Raw genomic sequence first — 17,243 nt, 5'->3', positions numbered from 1 at the left:
ACAGGTGTGCTATTTACTGCCAATTTCCAAATACATCTTCAGGACACCTTTCTAGAATTATATTTCTTGTTTCATACAGTATGTCTATTCTTTGGGATTTCTGATACATTGTACTAAATTGCCCTGCTGAAAAGTTGTACCAATGTGTATTCTTACCCACAATATGTGAGCATGCCCAAGTCCTCACACTCTAATCAACAATGCTTTTGTAATCGATGCCAATTTAATAGACCAAAATTAGCATCTGATTTATATTTACATTTCTTTGATTGCAACCAAAGCTGAATATTTTTTTTTTTTGTATTTCTTGACCATTATTCTCTCTCTGTGTGCATATGTTCATGTTATTTGTCCCATTTTCAAGAAGTTGTTTTCTCTTATTTCCTCCGGTAAATCAGAATAGATCTACTCACAAGATACAGTTTAGGAACATTGGAGAGTGTTAATCCTTTGTCAATTTGTTTAATGTCTGTTCAAGAGGTAGCAGAGTGCAAAGAATTCTGGGCTTAATGTCAGGACATCTGTGTACAAGTTCTGTCTCTTCCTTGTTCTTTTTTTTTTTTTTTTTTTTCTTCCATGTTCTTAACATTGTAACCTTGGATAAATCACCTAAGTTTTTTAGTTTATAAGGTAAGCACATTGGATTCAGGGATTCTTTGTGTAGCTATTTTGTTTTTCAGAAAGGATATTTCTGTAACTCCTGTAATTAATATACTTAGTATGTAATTGGATATCTCCTAAAAAAATCTGACTTAACAGGTTGCAGTTCTGGACCACCTCACTCTGATTCAGTGCAAGGAATAACATGCTCTGGTCATAGCTTTATTGATATTGACTGTTGCTGTGCTCCATTTCATCTAACCAAGGAAGTGATTAAAAAGTTTGACTTTTCATGGCATTTATTGATCTTTAGCCTACCCTTGATTTTGTATAGTGGAACTATCTGTGGCCCAGGCTGCAGGAACTTTATATCATTGGTATTATTCTTTCTTCCTGTCATTTGAATGCCTGTTTACTACAGTAGAAAAGAGCAATGAAAGAGAAGGAAATCATCTCAAATATTCTAGTAGTATCTGCTAAAGAAAACTACTGAGTGCATTGTAGAATGCCAGTACCTTTTCCATTTCTTCCTTAAGATTATCAGTCTAGTAGTGGGAAGTTTGGTAATTGGATTTAAGAGATTTTAGAAAAAGTTCTTTCTTCAGGAATCAGAAGAGTTTTTGACCCTGGAAGAAATTGGAGCTCCCTTTATTTCTGTGGTACTCAACCATTAGTATCTTGCTTGGTTCAGTAGGTGGGAAGGGATGTAACAACCATGAGTAGATCACATGCAGTTAAAACGACTGAAGGTATAGCTGTCTAGAGTTGTGCCATAAATTTAAGTTCATTAAAATTAAAGGGGTACCTGGGTGGCTCAGTCAGTTAAGCATCTGCTTTCGGCTCAGGTCATGGTCTCAGGGTCCTAGGATGAGCCTCAGGTGGGCCTGCCTGCTCAGTGGGGAGTCTGCTTCTCCCTCTCCCTCCCCCCTCCCTCTTCCCCACTCATGTTCGTGCTGTCTCTCAAAAAAGTAAAATCTTTTAACAAAATCATTAAAATTAAAAACTATAAATTCCATTCCTTGGCCACATTAGTCCCATTTGAGGTTCTCAAAAGTCGTAAGTGCCTCGTGGCTACTGTGTTGAACAATGCAGATTATGGAATATTTCCATTGCTGTAGAAAGTGCCACTGGATAGTGGTCATCAGATCTTGCTCTTGCTGTCCGTCTCAGAAACCAAGACAAACTGAAATAAAGAATGAGAAGAATGCCTCAAACAGTGTTTCAAAGCTTGTGAGGAACATAGTGTTTTCCTCTCCAACGGACAACAATAACCTGGAAAATGTCAATAATCTTATCAATGAGCACAGATTTGGCTTTTGGTTGCTTGTTAGCAGATTTAAGGAGGCACCAGAGAATACTAGTTGAAACTAAAGAGTAAGAGTTTATGTGTTAGTATTGATTCTTTCACTAGTTCACAGGGTCACTTAGGCAGGTCCCTCCCTCCCTCCCTTTCTCTCTCTCTCTCTCTCTCTCTCTCCTCTCCTCTCTCTCTCTCCTCTCTCTCTTCCTTTCCTTTCCTTCTTTCTTCTTAGTTTTTCGATTAAAAATTGAGTAGGCTTGAAAGACTATTTTGGCAGTCTAGTGGGCATTCTGATGGAATGTGACCCTGACTTTGGGGTTTGAGGGCTGCAGTTTGTCTCTGGTAAAATCCCTTTTGAGGGCTACATCTTTAGAAATGATGCTTTGGGGGATATTTTATTGAGTAAGAAATTCATACATTTTAGTTATAGTAAAATAACCTGTAAAAGATAGCCTGTTGATATCTGTTGTTTGTTTCAGACATCAGAAGGAGCTTCATGACGGAGCCGAAGCTTCTAATTTGATAAATCCACAAATTAACGTAAATCTCTTTGCTTCAACATGACCAGAAATTATATGAGCTCATGAAGATGGGCTAATATTTAATACTTAGATTAAACGGAGTTAAAATTTGTCATTTCTTTGGACAGGATGCTCTCATAATTACATGCCTGCCATTCAGCGGTTTTGTCATATTTGAAGATTTGGAAAATGTAGAGGGGGAATGCCAACTTTTAAAAAATTGCTAACACCACATTGAAGTCTATCTCTCTACTTAAAAGTTTCAGGTGTTAGATAACTTGTGATTTGGAGTTATTCTGAGGAATGAAATTTGGATATTCTCAATTCCTTTGACTTTTATTACTATGGTTCTGGCCCAAGTGCAGTAAAATCTCAGCTAGCTGATGACAAGCACACACTTTGTAATGACTTCATATTCTGAAAGAGCTAAGAATAAAGATGAGCTACTTTTTTTTGTAGTCAGAATAATTTTTTAGAAAATTGGCTCATTCTTCAGGCTTTCTAGATAGCAACCAGTTTTTACTATAAGAATAGATACTGAGTCTCATAGGAAGTCATGTGATCTGCTTACAACAAAAGTACTGCAGTGTCACAAAATACTTGGTTCTTTGTTAGTTTAATTTTTGAATGAATAGTTCTAGAGACTCTAATTTTAGAATTGTAAAAACTGTTACATTTTAAAGCATGTTTTATTTATTTGTTTCAGAAATCATTCAGTTTATTAAATAATTGTGCCTCTGCTCTAGTCTTCCAGAAAATCTGAAGAACTTTTCCCTTAATGATAACTTGAAAGTGTATTGGCTAAAGAGAAAGCTTTTTAGAAAGAATGTTCAGTTTAGCAGAGACTGGGGCTCAAATCTTGGATCTGCTACTTTATCTTGTCTGTTAATTTCTGAGGAATAATACAGGTATTCTCTGCCACTCCTAGGAGGTGTTCTTGTTTGCACACTTCTATGATTTGTTAGAACCAAAAGTATCACATTTTCTGGTTCTTAGATCTTAGTTTTTAATACAATGCCTTATACAGGTTAAGTGCTTATAATAATTATGTTAAGTGTATGGAAAAAAGAAAAGGTAGAGCTAGAGTAAGGATGATCAGGAATGTTTAGGGGAGTTGTTGGTAAGCATCACAAAGATGAGCCTTAAAGTAAGTGAGGGAGTCAGTCATTTGGATTTCTTGAGGAAGAAGGCTTCCAGGCAGAGGCGGAGTCCCAAATGTGGGAGTGTCCCACACATATTCAAGGACCAGCCAGGAGGACAACATGGTTGTCATACTGTGAATAAGGTGCAGTGTGTTAAAAGATTAAGTCGTGTAGCTAAACACGTTTTGCAAAGTTGTGCTTGCTCTTAACTTGTGTATGCTGTTTGTTGATCCTCCTCTCCTCTCCCCTCCCTCCCTCCCTCCCTCCCTCCCTCCCTTCCATTCCTTCCTTCCTTCCTTCCTTCCTTCCCTCCTTCCTTATTTTATTTATTTTATTTATTTTTTTATTTTATTTTATTTAATTTTATTTAATTTTAATTTATTTTATTATTTTATTTTATTTTATTTTATTTTATTTTATTTTATTTTATTTTATTTTATTTTATTTTATTTTATTTTAAAGATTGCTGACTTGACCCAATAAGGTAGAACTTCTTAATAGCGTTGCTGGAAATAGTGACCTCCTCAGCCTTGGCCCAGTTGGTCCTGCTAGGTGTAGCATCATGTGTTTACCCCAGTGGGTCCTAGTATGCTAAATTAAAAATAATCTCTATATGTAACAGGGTGGGCCACAACCTACAGTTATAGTAACTTCAAATGTTAAAACAAAAGGTTTCCTAACATAGTTTGATTCCTGAAAGTAATATGCTTTCATGGTATAGAAAAGCATAATGAAAATAAAAACTTCATATCCCAACCACTGATAACATTTTAATATAGGTTCTTCCAGTTTTTTCCTATGCATACTTGAAAGGACTTTAAATAGTAACATGTAATTTTGAACAAGATCGGTTTGTGCTTTTTGTTTTTATTTGATCCTGGCGTAGAGTAGTAAACCACTGTTTGTGTGGGAATACAGAAGATACCCCTATGTGTGCATATACTTGTATTCATGTAACTTGGAACTGACTCCTAGCTTGACCACTTACCTTTCTTTCTTTCTTTCTTTCTTTCTTTCTTTCTTTCTTTCTTTCTTTCTTTCTTTCTTTCTTTCTTTCTTTCTTTCTTTCTTTCTTTCTTTCTTTCTTTCTTTCTTTCTTTCTTTCTTTCTTTCTTTCTTTCTTTCTTTCTTTCTTTCTTTCTTTCTTTCTTTCTTTCTTTCTTTCTTTCTTTCTTTCTTTCTTTCTTTCTTTCTTTCTTTCTTTCTTTCTTTCTTTCTTTCTTTCTTTCTTTCTTTCTTTCTTTCTTTCTTTCTTATTTTATTTATTCATAGAGACAGAGAGAGAGGCAGAGACACAGGCAGAGGGAGAAGCAGGCTCCATGCAGGGAGCCTTACATGGGACTGGATCCCGGGTCTCCAGGATCACACCCTGGGCTGCAGGTGGTGCTAAACCGCTGTGCCTCTGGGGCTACCCGACCACTTAACTTTAAAAAGTTATTTAACCTTCCTGAGTTTCCATTTTTCTCACCTATCAAGTGGGGATAAAGACCTCTTCTGCAGGGTTCTGGGAAGACAATAAAATTATTTGTGGATGAGTCCATGGTATAGTAGACATTTCCCAAAACAAATGTTTGGATGAGGGAATCAGTGAGTGATGAATGGTTGAATATATTTTGGGGACAGGGGTAACTTTCAGATTATCCATCCAGTGGTATAAGAATTGTGTGAGCTGGCATGACTAGCTTCCAGTTCTTGTGGTCTTCTGATGCTGATAATTGCACTGTCATTATTATACTAACAAAAGCAGCTTAAAAGTGTGACTATTAAGTGAGCAAGTTATCTGCTTGCCTCTTTTTTATAACTGTACTTCGTTTTGCATGTAAATTCGGTATTTAATGATGATAACAGTTTATGGAGACAGTTGGATTTTCTTGTACAGGCTGTTGGTTTTATAATTGAGAGACCTGGGTTTGAACCCTGTTCTGCCAGTAGTTTGGAGTGGTCACTTAGTATTTGAGTCTTAATCATTTAACAATATTTGCATTTACTGTATACCAGATACTGTAAAGTTTCAGTTTCCTCATTTATAAAACAGGAATAATATAATTCCTACTTCAGCTTCAGAGTTGTTTTAATGATGTAAAAGATAATATATGGGTTTGCAAATAAAAGTTGTCAGACTGAAATATTTTTGCATGCTTCAGATGTATGTTTGCTACTTGGTTTCTTTACCTAGAAGCCTAGGTATGTGATATATATCCCTTTCAGGAAAAGTTGATGCATTATGGAAATAGTTCTAGGGTCTGGATTGCCAAGATAATGACAATACCAGAAGGTAGAGTGACTTTGATCTTGGAAAGACCTAGCTCATTCCCAACTCTACTACCTCTTTGTAGCTGTATGATTGATATAAAGCAAATTTCCTTATCTTTCTGACCCTCAAATTTTCCATTTTAAAAGTAGGGATGATTATTTTGCAAGGCTGCAAGATTGAGATATATGGTATATAGAATACTTTGCATCATTTCTGGCGTATAGGAGACATTTTTGTTTTGTAAGGTAATGAATAGAGAAGGAAAGCTTGTCAAATGGATGGAGTCATCATTATGAAATGGAGGAAGTCCCCTGGAGGAGGACAGCACTTGTGCTGACCATCTTTCTGTGTTGGTACTACCTTTTCTTGACCCTTAGAAATGAGTAAATGGATGAGGCTTTTTATCCTAAAAGTGTAATTCTAAATATTAGTGGTTTCTTAAAATACTTATCAACTTCTCTCTTTCCCCGGTGAGTGATGACATAGTCTTATCAACATAGTGACAAACGTAACTATGATTGATAGAAATAAGAATCTAACTTGATATGCATTTCTGCTTTTAATACAAAAGCAAATAAACTCCTGTAAGTGGTAGAAATGAGAGTGGAGAAACATGCTTTATGCTTTGCTGTTTGAAAGGTATCATTTGCTCCACAAAGAAAGGCATCATTTCTATTACTTTGTACACTCAAAATCATTAAAAAAAATACATTCTTGACACCTGTAATTGACTAGATACTAGGAAAATGATAATGATTCTTTGGAAATATATAATCTTGTTGAATTTAGTAAGGGAAGAGAAAATTATTACAGCATATTTTTGGTCACTGAAAAGACCTAAAATAAAAATAAAAATCCTATTTGTATAGGTGTGGAAGATTTCAAATTGCTGGTTATTCAGTTTCATTTGTTTCTATAAGCCTGACTTACATATACGATAGTTATCTCTTAAATATTGCTTCCCCTGGGGAGTAAAATTATTTACACATAAACATGTATTATACCTAATACTTTTATAACTTTTGGTCCAACACTTTTAGTAAGTTACAGATTTGATGAAAACTGAGGGTATAGTATGTCTTTTTAATTTGGATACTCCTGAAGGTGTCTGCTTAGAACCTGTTGACATATAGTTTATGATGAGTATTTCAACTTGGATCAAGGAAAGCTCATCATATAGTCTTACTTTTTTTCTTTTTCTTTTTTTTTGAGGTAGAATCTGTCAGTATATTTATTGATTTATTAAATATTTATTTGAGAGAGAGTGAGGGGGGAGCGCACGCACAAGCAGAGGGAGAGGAAGAGGGAGAAGCAGACTTCCTGCTGAACAGGGAGCCCGTTTTAGGGCTTGATCCCAGGACTTCAGGTTTTTTTTTTTTTTAAAAACATCTTTTTATTTTTTTTATTTATGATAGACACAGAGAGAGAGAGAGAGGCAGAGACACAGGCTGAGGGAGAAGCAGGCTCCATGCACCGGGAGCCTGACGTGGGATTCAATCCTGGGTCTCCAGGATCACACCCTGGGCCAAAGGCAGGCGCCAAACCGCTGCGCCACCCAGGGATCCCCGGACTTCAGGTTTATAACCTGAAAGCAGACTCCCAGTCAACTGAGCCACCCAGGTGGGCCTAGTGTTGCTTTTCTAATCTCATTAATATATCAACAAATCCCTTCAATTGGGAAGGTTAGTACTTGGTTAGAAGAGGAGAGTAAATTGTGTTTCCCAGTTCTACAACACCTATATATAGTTCCTTGATATATACCAGCTATAATCTTGAGCAGAAGAGTGACTTGAGGTATATAATAAGAAGAGCTGTCAAAAAATAGCTTTTAGTTCTAAGAAGTATCCAATATATTCTGTAGGAAAATAATCAGTTTCAGTCTTTCTCATTTGACCCATGAGTCTTTATCTAACTGGCTAGATATGACTGAAATAGTTAATTATATCTGTACCTATTATGTTTGATGCCTTAGTGAAAGTCTTTCTTACCTACCTTATTTGGGGGAATATTGATTTGTATAATAGTACTAACTTTCCTGGACCAACTTGAGCTGTTCTAACACAAAATGGATTTTGATATTTGAAGGAATTAGCAGAGAGCTTGTTTATATTCTTACACGAGATGATTTTCCAAGAGTCTGTCATCTATTTTGGAATATTACTTTGAAGTGCTAATAAGTATCCATATTGTAAAGATGGGATATTTTTTTTTCTTAATGGCCTAAAAGGTACTTTTATTCAGGTTGTTCAAATGATTCTTAGTTTAAGGAAGGAACAATGGCCTCTTCAGGCCACATTTTCTTTTCCTGTTTTTTTATGATTTATTTATTTTATTTTTTATTTTATTTTTTTTTAATTTTTTTTATTTATTCAGAGAGAGAGAGAGAGAGAGGGGCAGAGACACAGGCGTAGGGAGAAGCAGGCACCATGCAGAGAGCCTGATGTGGGACTGGATCCCGGATCTCCAGGATCAAGCCCTGGGCTGCATGCGGCGCTAAACCGCTGAGCCACCCGGGCTGCCCTGATTTATTTATTTTAAAGATAGAGACAAAGAGAGTGTGGCAGAGTGGTGGACAAAGGGAGAGGGAAAGAGTGCTGGGCAGACTCCCTGCTGAGCATGGAGCCTGGATGGACTCAAGGTTCCATCTCTCAACCCTGAGATCATGACCTGAGCGGAAATCAAGAGTCTAATGCTTTACGGTTTGAGCCACCCAGATGCCCCAGGGCACATTTTCTTCTCAGAGAAAAAAAGGACAGGGGCACCTGGGTGGCTCAGTCAGTTAAGCATCTGCCTTTGGCTCAGGTCATGATCCCAGGGTCGTGGGATCAAACCTCACATCTGGCTCCCTGCTCAGCAGGAAGTCTGCTTCTCCCTCTCCCCCAACCTTACACACTTTCTCTCTCTCAAATAATTATCTTAAAAAAAGAGAAATAAAGGACATTTATATTATTAGTAACCCATTGTTAGGACTGAGGTAATTTGTATCAGTAAGTTATTTTGGTAATTAAAGCCAGTATCATTCAAACAAACCATTTTTTCACTGGAAGTCATTAAAAATATAAAGAAGTATTTCTTTTTATATTTAGGTTCTGAAATGATGTTTGTTAATGCCCTGGTTCCTAAGTCCAGAGTGATACATCATACAAGGTGTGACTAATTTCATCCAAGGATGGCGAGTAGAATCTACTTGGTTTTGTTTGACTTACATCTGTGGAAACTTTTAGGTTTGTAGATTGAAAGGTTGTAAATAGAGGAGCCAGTGTCTTCCTTAGAGGGTAACAAATATGATTTGACTTCTTAAAAATGCTGATTGTGATGTATTCCCTAGGTCACACGAGCCTCCTAATTGTGAATTATGCTACTCTTTGGAAAGTCTTCTGCTCATCACCCTTTTAGTATTTCATCCCAGTAACCACTCCATTTCTTGTTGAAATGCTATATCCTCCTTGCTGCTTTTATGCTCTAGTAGTTTGTTCTTTCTTTCTCTGCCCCATCCCCGTGGGTAGGAGAAAGGGAAAGGGCCTGCCTACCGGTGACAGAATGCAATAAAGAAGTAAATGTGGATGTTCTTGAACACAAGAACTGCCAATCTCCCCCCACCCCCAGATCTTGTCATCTTAACTCTCAGCTTTAACTATTGCTTTAACTGAAGTTTGGAGTAGTTGAGGAGTCTCTTAGTGCTTTGGTCAGAACCTTAGGCTCAGTTACTTCCTTGGTGCTTTAGTCCTGGTTATGAAAAGTAGTCAAATGCAGCTGCCAGCCTCTTCATGCTGGTGGGGAGAAGGTACTTGGTGCTCTGTCAGCTGCTTTCTTACTGACTGGGCAAGGCAGAGGACTGGGGACATTGAAGCAGATCAGTGACTGCACATAAATTCTATATAAAAGTCTTCTTCCCCTTTCAGTTAGGTCAGTCACCTAGGTTTATACCTTTGGCTCATTGAATTTTTCAACCCTTTAGTTTGTCATCATGACCTGTTTAATTTCTTTTAAAAGTCTCTCAAATTACCCCCACCCCAACCTAGGCCCTTATGTCCCTTCTCTGTATTATGTTTCACTCTTTGAACTGTGTAATCTTACCTCATAAAATGTAGACCACTGATCTTTACATCTTGAAATCATTGCGCTCCTCACTTAGAAGTCTCCTGTGCCTTCCTATTTTCTCCTATAGCAGGTATCAACCCCTCTGTCTGTCTTTCACTGGTATTATACTTACTCACCGTATACCCTGGTTTTCTTCTTAGCAGTCTGTCCCCAAACTAACTAACCTTCCAACGTATCTACCAATACTGCACGTATATGAACTTCCATATCCAGATTTTGCTACCTCAGTTACTTTATTCAAAGAAACTACTCTGCTCATCTAACCCATGGCAGTGCTTTCTGCCATTTTTCTGTGCTCTCTACATTTTTCTGGGATACTTTGTGTAAGCCTTACTACTTGCATCATCTATCTTGTGTGCTGACTTTTCACATGTGGTCATGAAGCCCTTGAAGAGCAGAATGTGCTTTTGAATTCTCCATAGGCCGTACCTGCTTCTGTGTTTCCATCCCCATTGGTTCTCATCCAAGGACTGCCATGAGCTGTGGATATGTCCTTGATGAGCTGTGCATGACAGAATTGTGATGAATGTGTAAAAGGGAAAGGTGAGCAGATGTTCATCCTAGTAAAGTAAAACTTTCTAGTGGTGCTACTTCATTGTGGATTGGTTTGCCTTGTAAACACAGTCTCATGGCAGGTGTTCCCTTGTAGGCTAAATGGCTGCTCTGCCACAGATGCTGTCAAGGAGATTCCTGCACAAGGTAGGAGGGGAGGGTATTATGCAGTTAGATAAACTTGGGCACCTTCAACTTTGTGATTTTTTTTTTTTTTTTTAAGACTTTATTTATTTATTTGAGAGAGGTTGAGAGAACACAGAAGGGGGGGGAGGGAGAAGCAGGCTCCCCACAGAGCAGGGAGCCTGATGCCCAGCTTGAACCCAGGACCCTGAGATCATAACCTGAGCTGAAGGCAGGTGGGATCATAACCGAGTGAGCCACCCAGGTGCCCCTCAACTTTGTAACTCTAAGTAACTACTCTCTTGACCTAATAAAGTAGAGATCAGAGAGGCTGATGGGAATTAAGGGATTGACTAGGGTACTGTGAAGAAGTTAAACAGAAATTCTGATAATTTATAGCTGAGTAGTCATTATAGTTTATGGTAGTATTTTTCAGTGCTGTCTTTATATTCCATGATGTTGAAAACAAAATTCAAAATTATAAAATATGTTTTTGTGGCCTTCACATTTGATCATTTATTTGACTACTGAGAGAGTGCCATTTGGAAGGCTGTCTAGCCTATATAGATTCTTTATTTGAAAACTTTTTTGAATTACTGAAAACAAAATGTTCATTGCAGCTGCATGGTCATTTCACTTACTGGCAAATAGGAGAATTATGCTTACAATTTCCACAATGATAGAGGATGTGAACTTCAGCTGATTGAAATTTGCTTTTTTTCTCCCTTTTTAAATCAAATCCAGTGGTGAACATAGTAGTTTTTGTACTCACTCTCTTGATTGTGAATTGATTTGTCACTGTTGTATTTGTTAGCTTATCCTAAGGCATGCCCAGCATTTTTCTCAAGTCTTTTGGGGGGAGGGAAGTCTCTAGAATCCTCACTTTATGATGAAGTATGTTTTTTTTTTTTTTTCTATTTAAAAGTGATCCTTTTATTGTCATAAATGAGTTCTAGTCCTCAAGCAAGGATTTCAAAAACTTCCCATTCTGACTGCAAAACCGATGTCATTCATGGCCTCTCCCACCTTTAAGCAGATAGGCTGCTTTTGTGGTCTCATAGACTTGTGGAATGTCTAAAAGAACTTTAAAGTTATTTGGTTCAATTTCTTTGTTCATTTAGGAAATGTTGTGGAGTCTCTACTATTTGTCAAGCCTCATTCTAGGTATAAGGAAACAAATGTATAAAAGTGTAAGACTGGGGTGCCTGGATGGTGCAGTTGCTTAAGCAGTCAACTCTTGGTTTCAGCTCCTGTCATGATCTTAGTGTCTTAAGATTGAGCCCTTTGTTGGGCTCTGTGCTTAGCATGGAGTCTGCTTAAGATTCATTCTCCTGGGACGCCTGGGTAGCTCAGTGGTTGAGCATCTGCCTTCGGCTCAGGGCATGATCCTGGGTCCGGGGATCAAGTCCCACATCAGGCTCCCTGTGAGGAGCCTGCTTTTCCCTCTGCCTGTGTCTCTACCTCTCTCTCTCTCTGTGTCTCTCATGAATAAATGAATTAAAAAAAAAAAAGATTCTTTTTCCCTTTCCCCCTGCCTTTCCTGCTCATGCTCTCTCTCTCTCTAAAATAAATAAATCTTAAAAACAAAATAAAACAAAAAAACAGTATAGAACCTTCACCTTCTTGGCAAAAGTAAAATAAAACAAGAAGAGAGGCATTTCCACAGTGAAATAACTTTTTCATTATTTTAGAATAGCCTTAGGTTTTTCAGATGCAAGGTCATTATCAAATGAAGGGATCATAATGATCAAGGCTTGTTGCCAGTGGTGTATTTGCTTTGCCAAATACATATACGAATGGTCATGCCTTCTTTGGTATGTGTACTTAGTTCTTAAATGTGAACTAATATGATTTTGCCTCTGTATTAGTTTCCTGTGGTTCTCACAAATTAGCGTAAACTTGATAGCATAAAACAAATCTATTTTCTCGCTGTTCTGGAAACCAAAAGTCTGAAATCAAGGTACTGTAGTATGGCCACTGTCCCTCTGAAGGTTTTAGAGGAGAGTCCTTTGCCTCTTGTAGTTTCTAGTGGCTCTGGGCTTTCCTTGGCTTTGTACCACACCAATCTCTACCTCCATCTCTATATCATCTTTCCCTCTCTGTCTCTATGTCCTCTCTTCTTGTAAGGACACCAGGCATTGGATTTAGGGCCCACTTGAAATGCTAAATCCAGGATGATTTCATCTCACAATCACTAATTATGTCTGCAAGAGCCCTATTTCCATATAAGGTCACATTCTGAAGTTCTGAGTGACATGAATTTTGGGGGTATCCTATTCAACCTACTGAAGCCTCTGGTCCTTTTTGACCCCAAATCTGTATTTATGTAGATCCACAGGCAGAAAGAAGTGAACTATTTGTGTGTGTATGTATATGTATCTCAAATGTTAATCCTTAGGCTTGAAAATAAAAGTAGTGAATTTTTAAAAATAGTTATTTATTTATTTATTTATTTATTTATTTATTTATTTATTTGACAGAGAGCATAAGCAAAGGAAGAGGGAGAAGCAGGCTCCCCACAGAGCAGAGAGCCCAATGCAGAACTAGATCCCAAGACCTGGGATCATGACCTTTGAGCCCAAGGCAGACACTTAACCGACTGAGCCACCCAGGCTCCCAAAGGAGTAAATACTTTTGTTGTATTAAAAATTTTTAGGAAAATAATTTTCTTTGCATTAATAATGAAATAAAGAATACAGAATAGACTTTCTTAAAAGAACAGTTTTCGGTTCAGAGCTGTATTAAGCAGTAGATACAAAGATTTCCTGTGTACTCCCTGCCTCACATGTGCATAGCCTTCCTCATTATCAACGTCCCCCACCCAGAGTGTTATGTTTATTACAGTTGATGAGCCTACCCTGACATATCATTATTGCCCACCTTCTGTAGTTTACATTAGGATTTCCTCTTGATTTTGTACATTCTGTAGGTTTGGACAAATGTGTAATGACATATATATACCATTATAGTATCACACAAAGTAGTTTTATTACCCTAAAAATCCTCTGTGCTCTACTGATTCATCCATCTCTCTCCACTAAACTCTGTCTCCTGATATTTTCACTATCTTGATAGCTTTGCCTTTTCTTGTCTTGTTTCTTATATGATGTCATATAGTTGGAAACAAAAATAACATAGCCTTTTTAGATTGACTTCTTTCACTTAATAGTATTCACTTAAGTTTCCTATATATCCTGTCATGACTTAATGGCTTATTTCTTCTTTTAGCACCAAGTAACATTCCATTGTCTGGATGTTCACCTACTGAAGGACATCTTGGTTACTTCTAATTTTGGCAGTTATTAGTAAAGCATCTGTAAACATCCATGTGCAGGTTTTAGGCCAATCTAAGCTCTCACTTCCTTTGAATAGATATCAAGGAGCATGTATTGCTGGATTACATGGTAAGAGGATATTTAGTTTTGCAAGAAATAGCCAAAATATCTTTCAAAGTGGCTATACCATTTTTCTGTTGCTCCACATCTTTGCCAGTATTTGGTGTTGTCAGCATTGTGGATTTTCGCCATTCTAATACGTGTGTAGTGGTATCTCAGTCTTTTAATTTGCATTTTCCTGATGACGAATGGGAAGCTTGTTTTCATATGGTTATTTGCCATCTGTATGCCTTTGGTGAGGTGTCTGTAGAGTCTTTGGCCTGTTTTTTAAATCAGGTTGTTTGTTTTCTTATTATTGAATTTTAAGAATACTTTGTATTATTTTAAATAATAGGCCTTTATAAAATATGTCTTTTGTAAATATTTTCTTGCTGTATGACTTGTAATCTTACTCTTTTGACAGTGTCTTTTGCAGGCTTGTATTGAGGCCAGAAGCTTTTAATTTTAATGAAATCCAGTTTATCAATTCATTCTTTCATGAAGCATGCCTTTGGTATTACATAAAAAAGTCATCACCAAAACCTATATAGATTCTCTCCTTTGTAAACTTCTAGGAGTTGTATAGTTTTTTTGTTTTAGGGTTAATTCTGTGATCCATTTTGAATTAATTTTTCTGAAAGGTCTGTGTCTAGATTCATTTTATTGCATGTGGATGTCCAGGTGTTATAGGATCATGGTTGAAAAGGCTGTCTTTTCTCCAATGTATTGCTTTTGCTCCTTTGTCAGAGATCAGTTGATTCTATTTATATGGGGCTATTTATGGGCCTTCATTTCCATTATTCTGTGTATTCTTTTTGTCAGTATTATACTTTCTTGATTATTATGGCTTTATAGTGAGTCTTTAAGTCAGATGGTGTCAGTCCTCCAGTTTTGTTCTTGCCCTTCATATTGTGTTGTCTGTTCTGGATCTTTTGCCTTTCCATGTAAAATTTAGAATCAGTTTTTCAGTATCCACAAAATAAGTTGCTGGGATTTTCATTGCATTTGCCTGAATCCATAGATCAAGTTGGGAAGACTTCACTTCTTGATAAGTTTGAGTTTTCTTATCCATGAACATGGAATAACTCTCCATTTATTTAGTTCTTTGCTTTCATTCATCAGAGTTTTATAGTTTTCTTTCTTTTTTTTTTAATAAATTTATTTTTTTATTGGTGTTCAATTTACCAACATACAGAATAACACCCAGTGCTCATCCCGTCAAGTGCCCCCCTCAGTGCCCGTCACCCATTCACCCCCACCCCCTGCCCTCCTCCCCTTCCACCACCCCTAGTTCGTTTCCCAGAGTTAGGAATCTTTATGTTCTGTCTCCCTTTCTGATATTTCCCACACATTTCTTCTCCCTTCCCTTAAATTCCCTTTCACTATTATTTATATTCCCCAAATGAATGAGAACATATGTTTGTCCTTCTCCGATTGACTTACTTCACTCAGCTATAGTTTTCTTTATATAGATCTTGTACATATTTTATTAGATTAATACCAATTTTTTCATTTTGGGGCTTGCCAATATGTAAATGATACTGTGTTTCAGATTTTAAATTTCACTTGTTCATTGCTGGCATATAGGAAAGTGATTGACTTTTATATATTCGTGTTGTATATTCAATCTTGCTATAATTGTTTATAAGTTCCAGGAGGGTTTTTTGTTGTTGTTGTTCATTTCCTTTGGATTTGCATAGATTATCATGTCACCTGCAAACAAAAGTTGTGTTTCTTCCTAATCTTTATATGTCTTATTGCATTAGCTAAGACATCCAGTATGATCTTGAAAAGCAGTCATGTAAGGAGACTCCTTTGCTTTGCTTTGCTTTTCTTAGTTGGAAAACTTCAAGAAGTTTCTCACCATTAAATATGATGGTGGCTGTAGTTTCTTTGTAGATGTTCATTAACAAGTTGTGGAAGTTCCCCCCTATTCCTGGTTACTGAGAGTTTTATCATGAAAGAGTGTTGTGTTTTGTCAAATGCTTTTTCTGCATGTATTGATGTGATCATATGATTCTTCTGTAGCCTGTTGATGTGAGAGGTTACACTGAATGATTTGCAAATGTTGAATTGACTTTGTATACCTGGGATAAATCTCACATGGTCATGGTATATAATTCCTTTTATCCACTGTTGGATTCAATTTGCTAATATCTTTTTGAGAATTTTTGCATTTCTGTTTATGAGAGATATTGGCCTGTAGTTTTCTTGGAATATCTTTGCCTGGTTTTGGTATTAGAGTAACACTGGCTTCATAAAGTGACTTAGGAAGTATTTCCTCTGCTTCTGTCTTCTAAAAGAAATGATAGAAAAGTGGTGTAATTGGGAATTCCTGGGTGGCTCAGCGGTTTAGCACCTGCCTTTGGCCCAGGGCGCGATCCTGGAGAGTCCTGGGATCGAGTCCCACGTCAGGCTCCCGGCATGGAGCCTGCTTCTCCCTCCTCCTGTGTCTCTGCCTCTCTTTCTCTCTCTATGTCTATCATATATAAATAAATAAATCTTAAAAAAAAAAAAGAAAAGTGGTGTAATTTCTTCCTTAAGTGCTTGGTAGAATTCACTAGTGCACCTGTCTGGGTCTGGTGCTTTCTGTCTTGGAAGGTTGTTGATTATTGATTCAATTTCTTTAATAAATATAGGCCTATAGGGATAGTCCATTTCTTGTGTGAGTTTTGGCAGATTGGGTCATTCAGGGACTTATTCTATTTCATCTACATTATCAAATTTGTGGACATAGAGTTGTTGATAGTATTCCTTGATTATCCTTTTAATGTCCATTGGATCTGTATTGTGATGTCCTTTCTTTCATTTCTGATATTAGTAGTTCTTAATTGTGCCAGTCCTTGTTCCTACATCCCCCCCCCGAAGGAATTTAATACAGTGAATAGATGTTGGGGGATGAAAGAGCAAAAGTGAAAGACAGTAATAACCTTAGGAAGTAGTCCCATGCCTAGATTGAAGGAAATAAGAGAATATTATCATAAGATAAGAGTTTGAAAGGAGTATCCACAGAGCTGGTGTTCAGAGTCTGGGGAGGGCATAATGAGCCACCACTTCACCTGAGTAACATGGAGGAAGGGTCTGCAGAGTTGAGGGAAGTCTACTGCCCATGTTTTTTTTTTTTTTTCTTTTTTTTTAAAGGTTGTATTTATTGAGAAAATGAGCGAGCGGGTGTACACACAAGCTAGGGGAGAGGCAGAAGGAAAGGGAGAAAGAATCTCAAACAGACCCCATACTCAGTGTGGAGCCTGATATGGGCTCAATCTCATGACCCTG

General features: G+C 37.3%; 1 protein-coding gene across 4 annotated transcripts in view; it reads left to right on the top strand.

The window, feature by feature from the left end:
* The window catches only part of ERP44 (endoplasmic reticulum protein 44), a 92,974-nt gene that overhangs the window by 5,191 nt on the left and 70,540 nt on the right, over positions 1 to 17,243 (top strand). Inside the window, exon 1 of one of the 4 annotated variants that reach the window (XM_077912696.1) lies at positions 10,568 to 10,617. The exons of the other annotated variants lie outside the window; for them this stretch is intronic. Coding sequence (XP_077768822.1) covers positions 10,573 to 10,617 — 45 coding nt within the window. The 5' untranslated portion in view covers positions 10,568 to 10,572. Of the gene's footprint in view, positions 1 to 10,567; positions 10,618 to 17,243 lie in introns of those variants that run through there. 4 annotated transcript variants of the gene reach the window in all.

The sequence above is a fragment of the Canis aureus genome, chromosome 10 (genome assembly GCF_053574225.1).
Source record: "Canis aureus isolate CA01 chromosome 10, VMU_Caureus_v.1.0, whole genome shotgun sequence".
NCBI classification, from domain to species: Eukaryota; Metazoa; Chordata; class Mammalia; order Carnivora; family Canidae; genus Canis; species Canis aureus.
The sequence above is the reverse complement of the archived record's forward strand: the minus strand, read 5'-3'. Positions and strand labels throughout refer to the sequence as shown.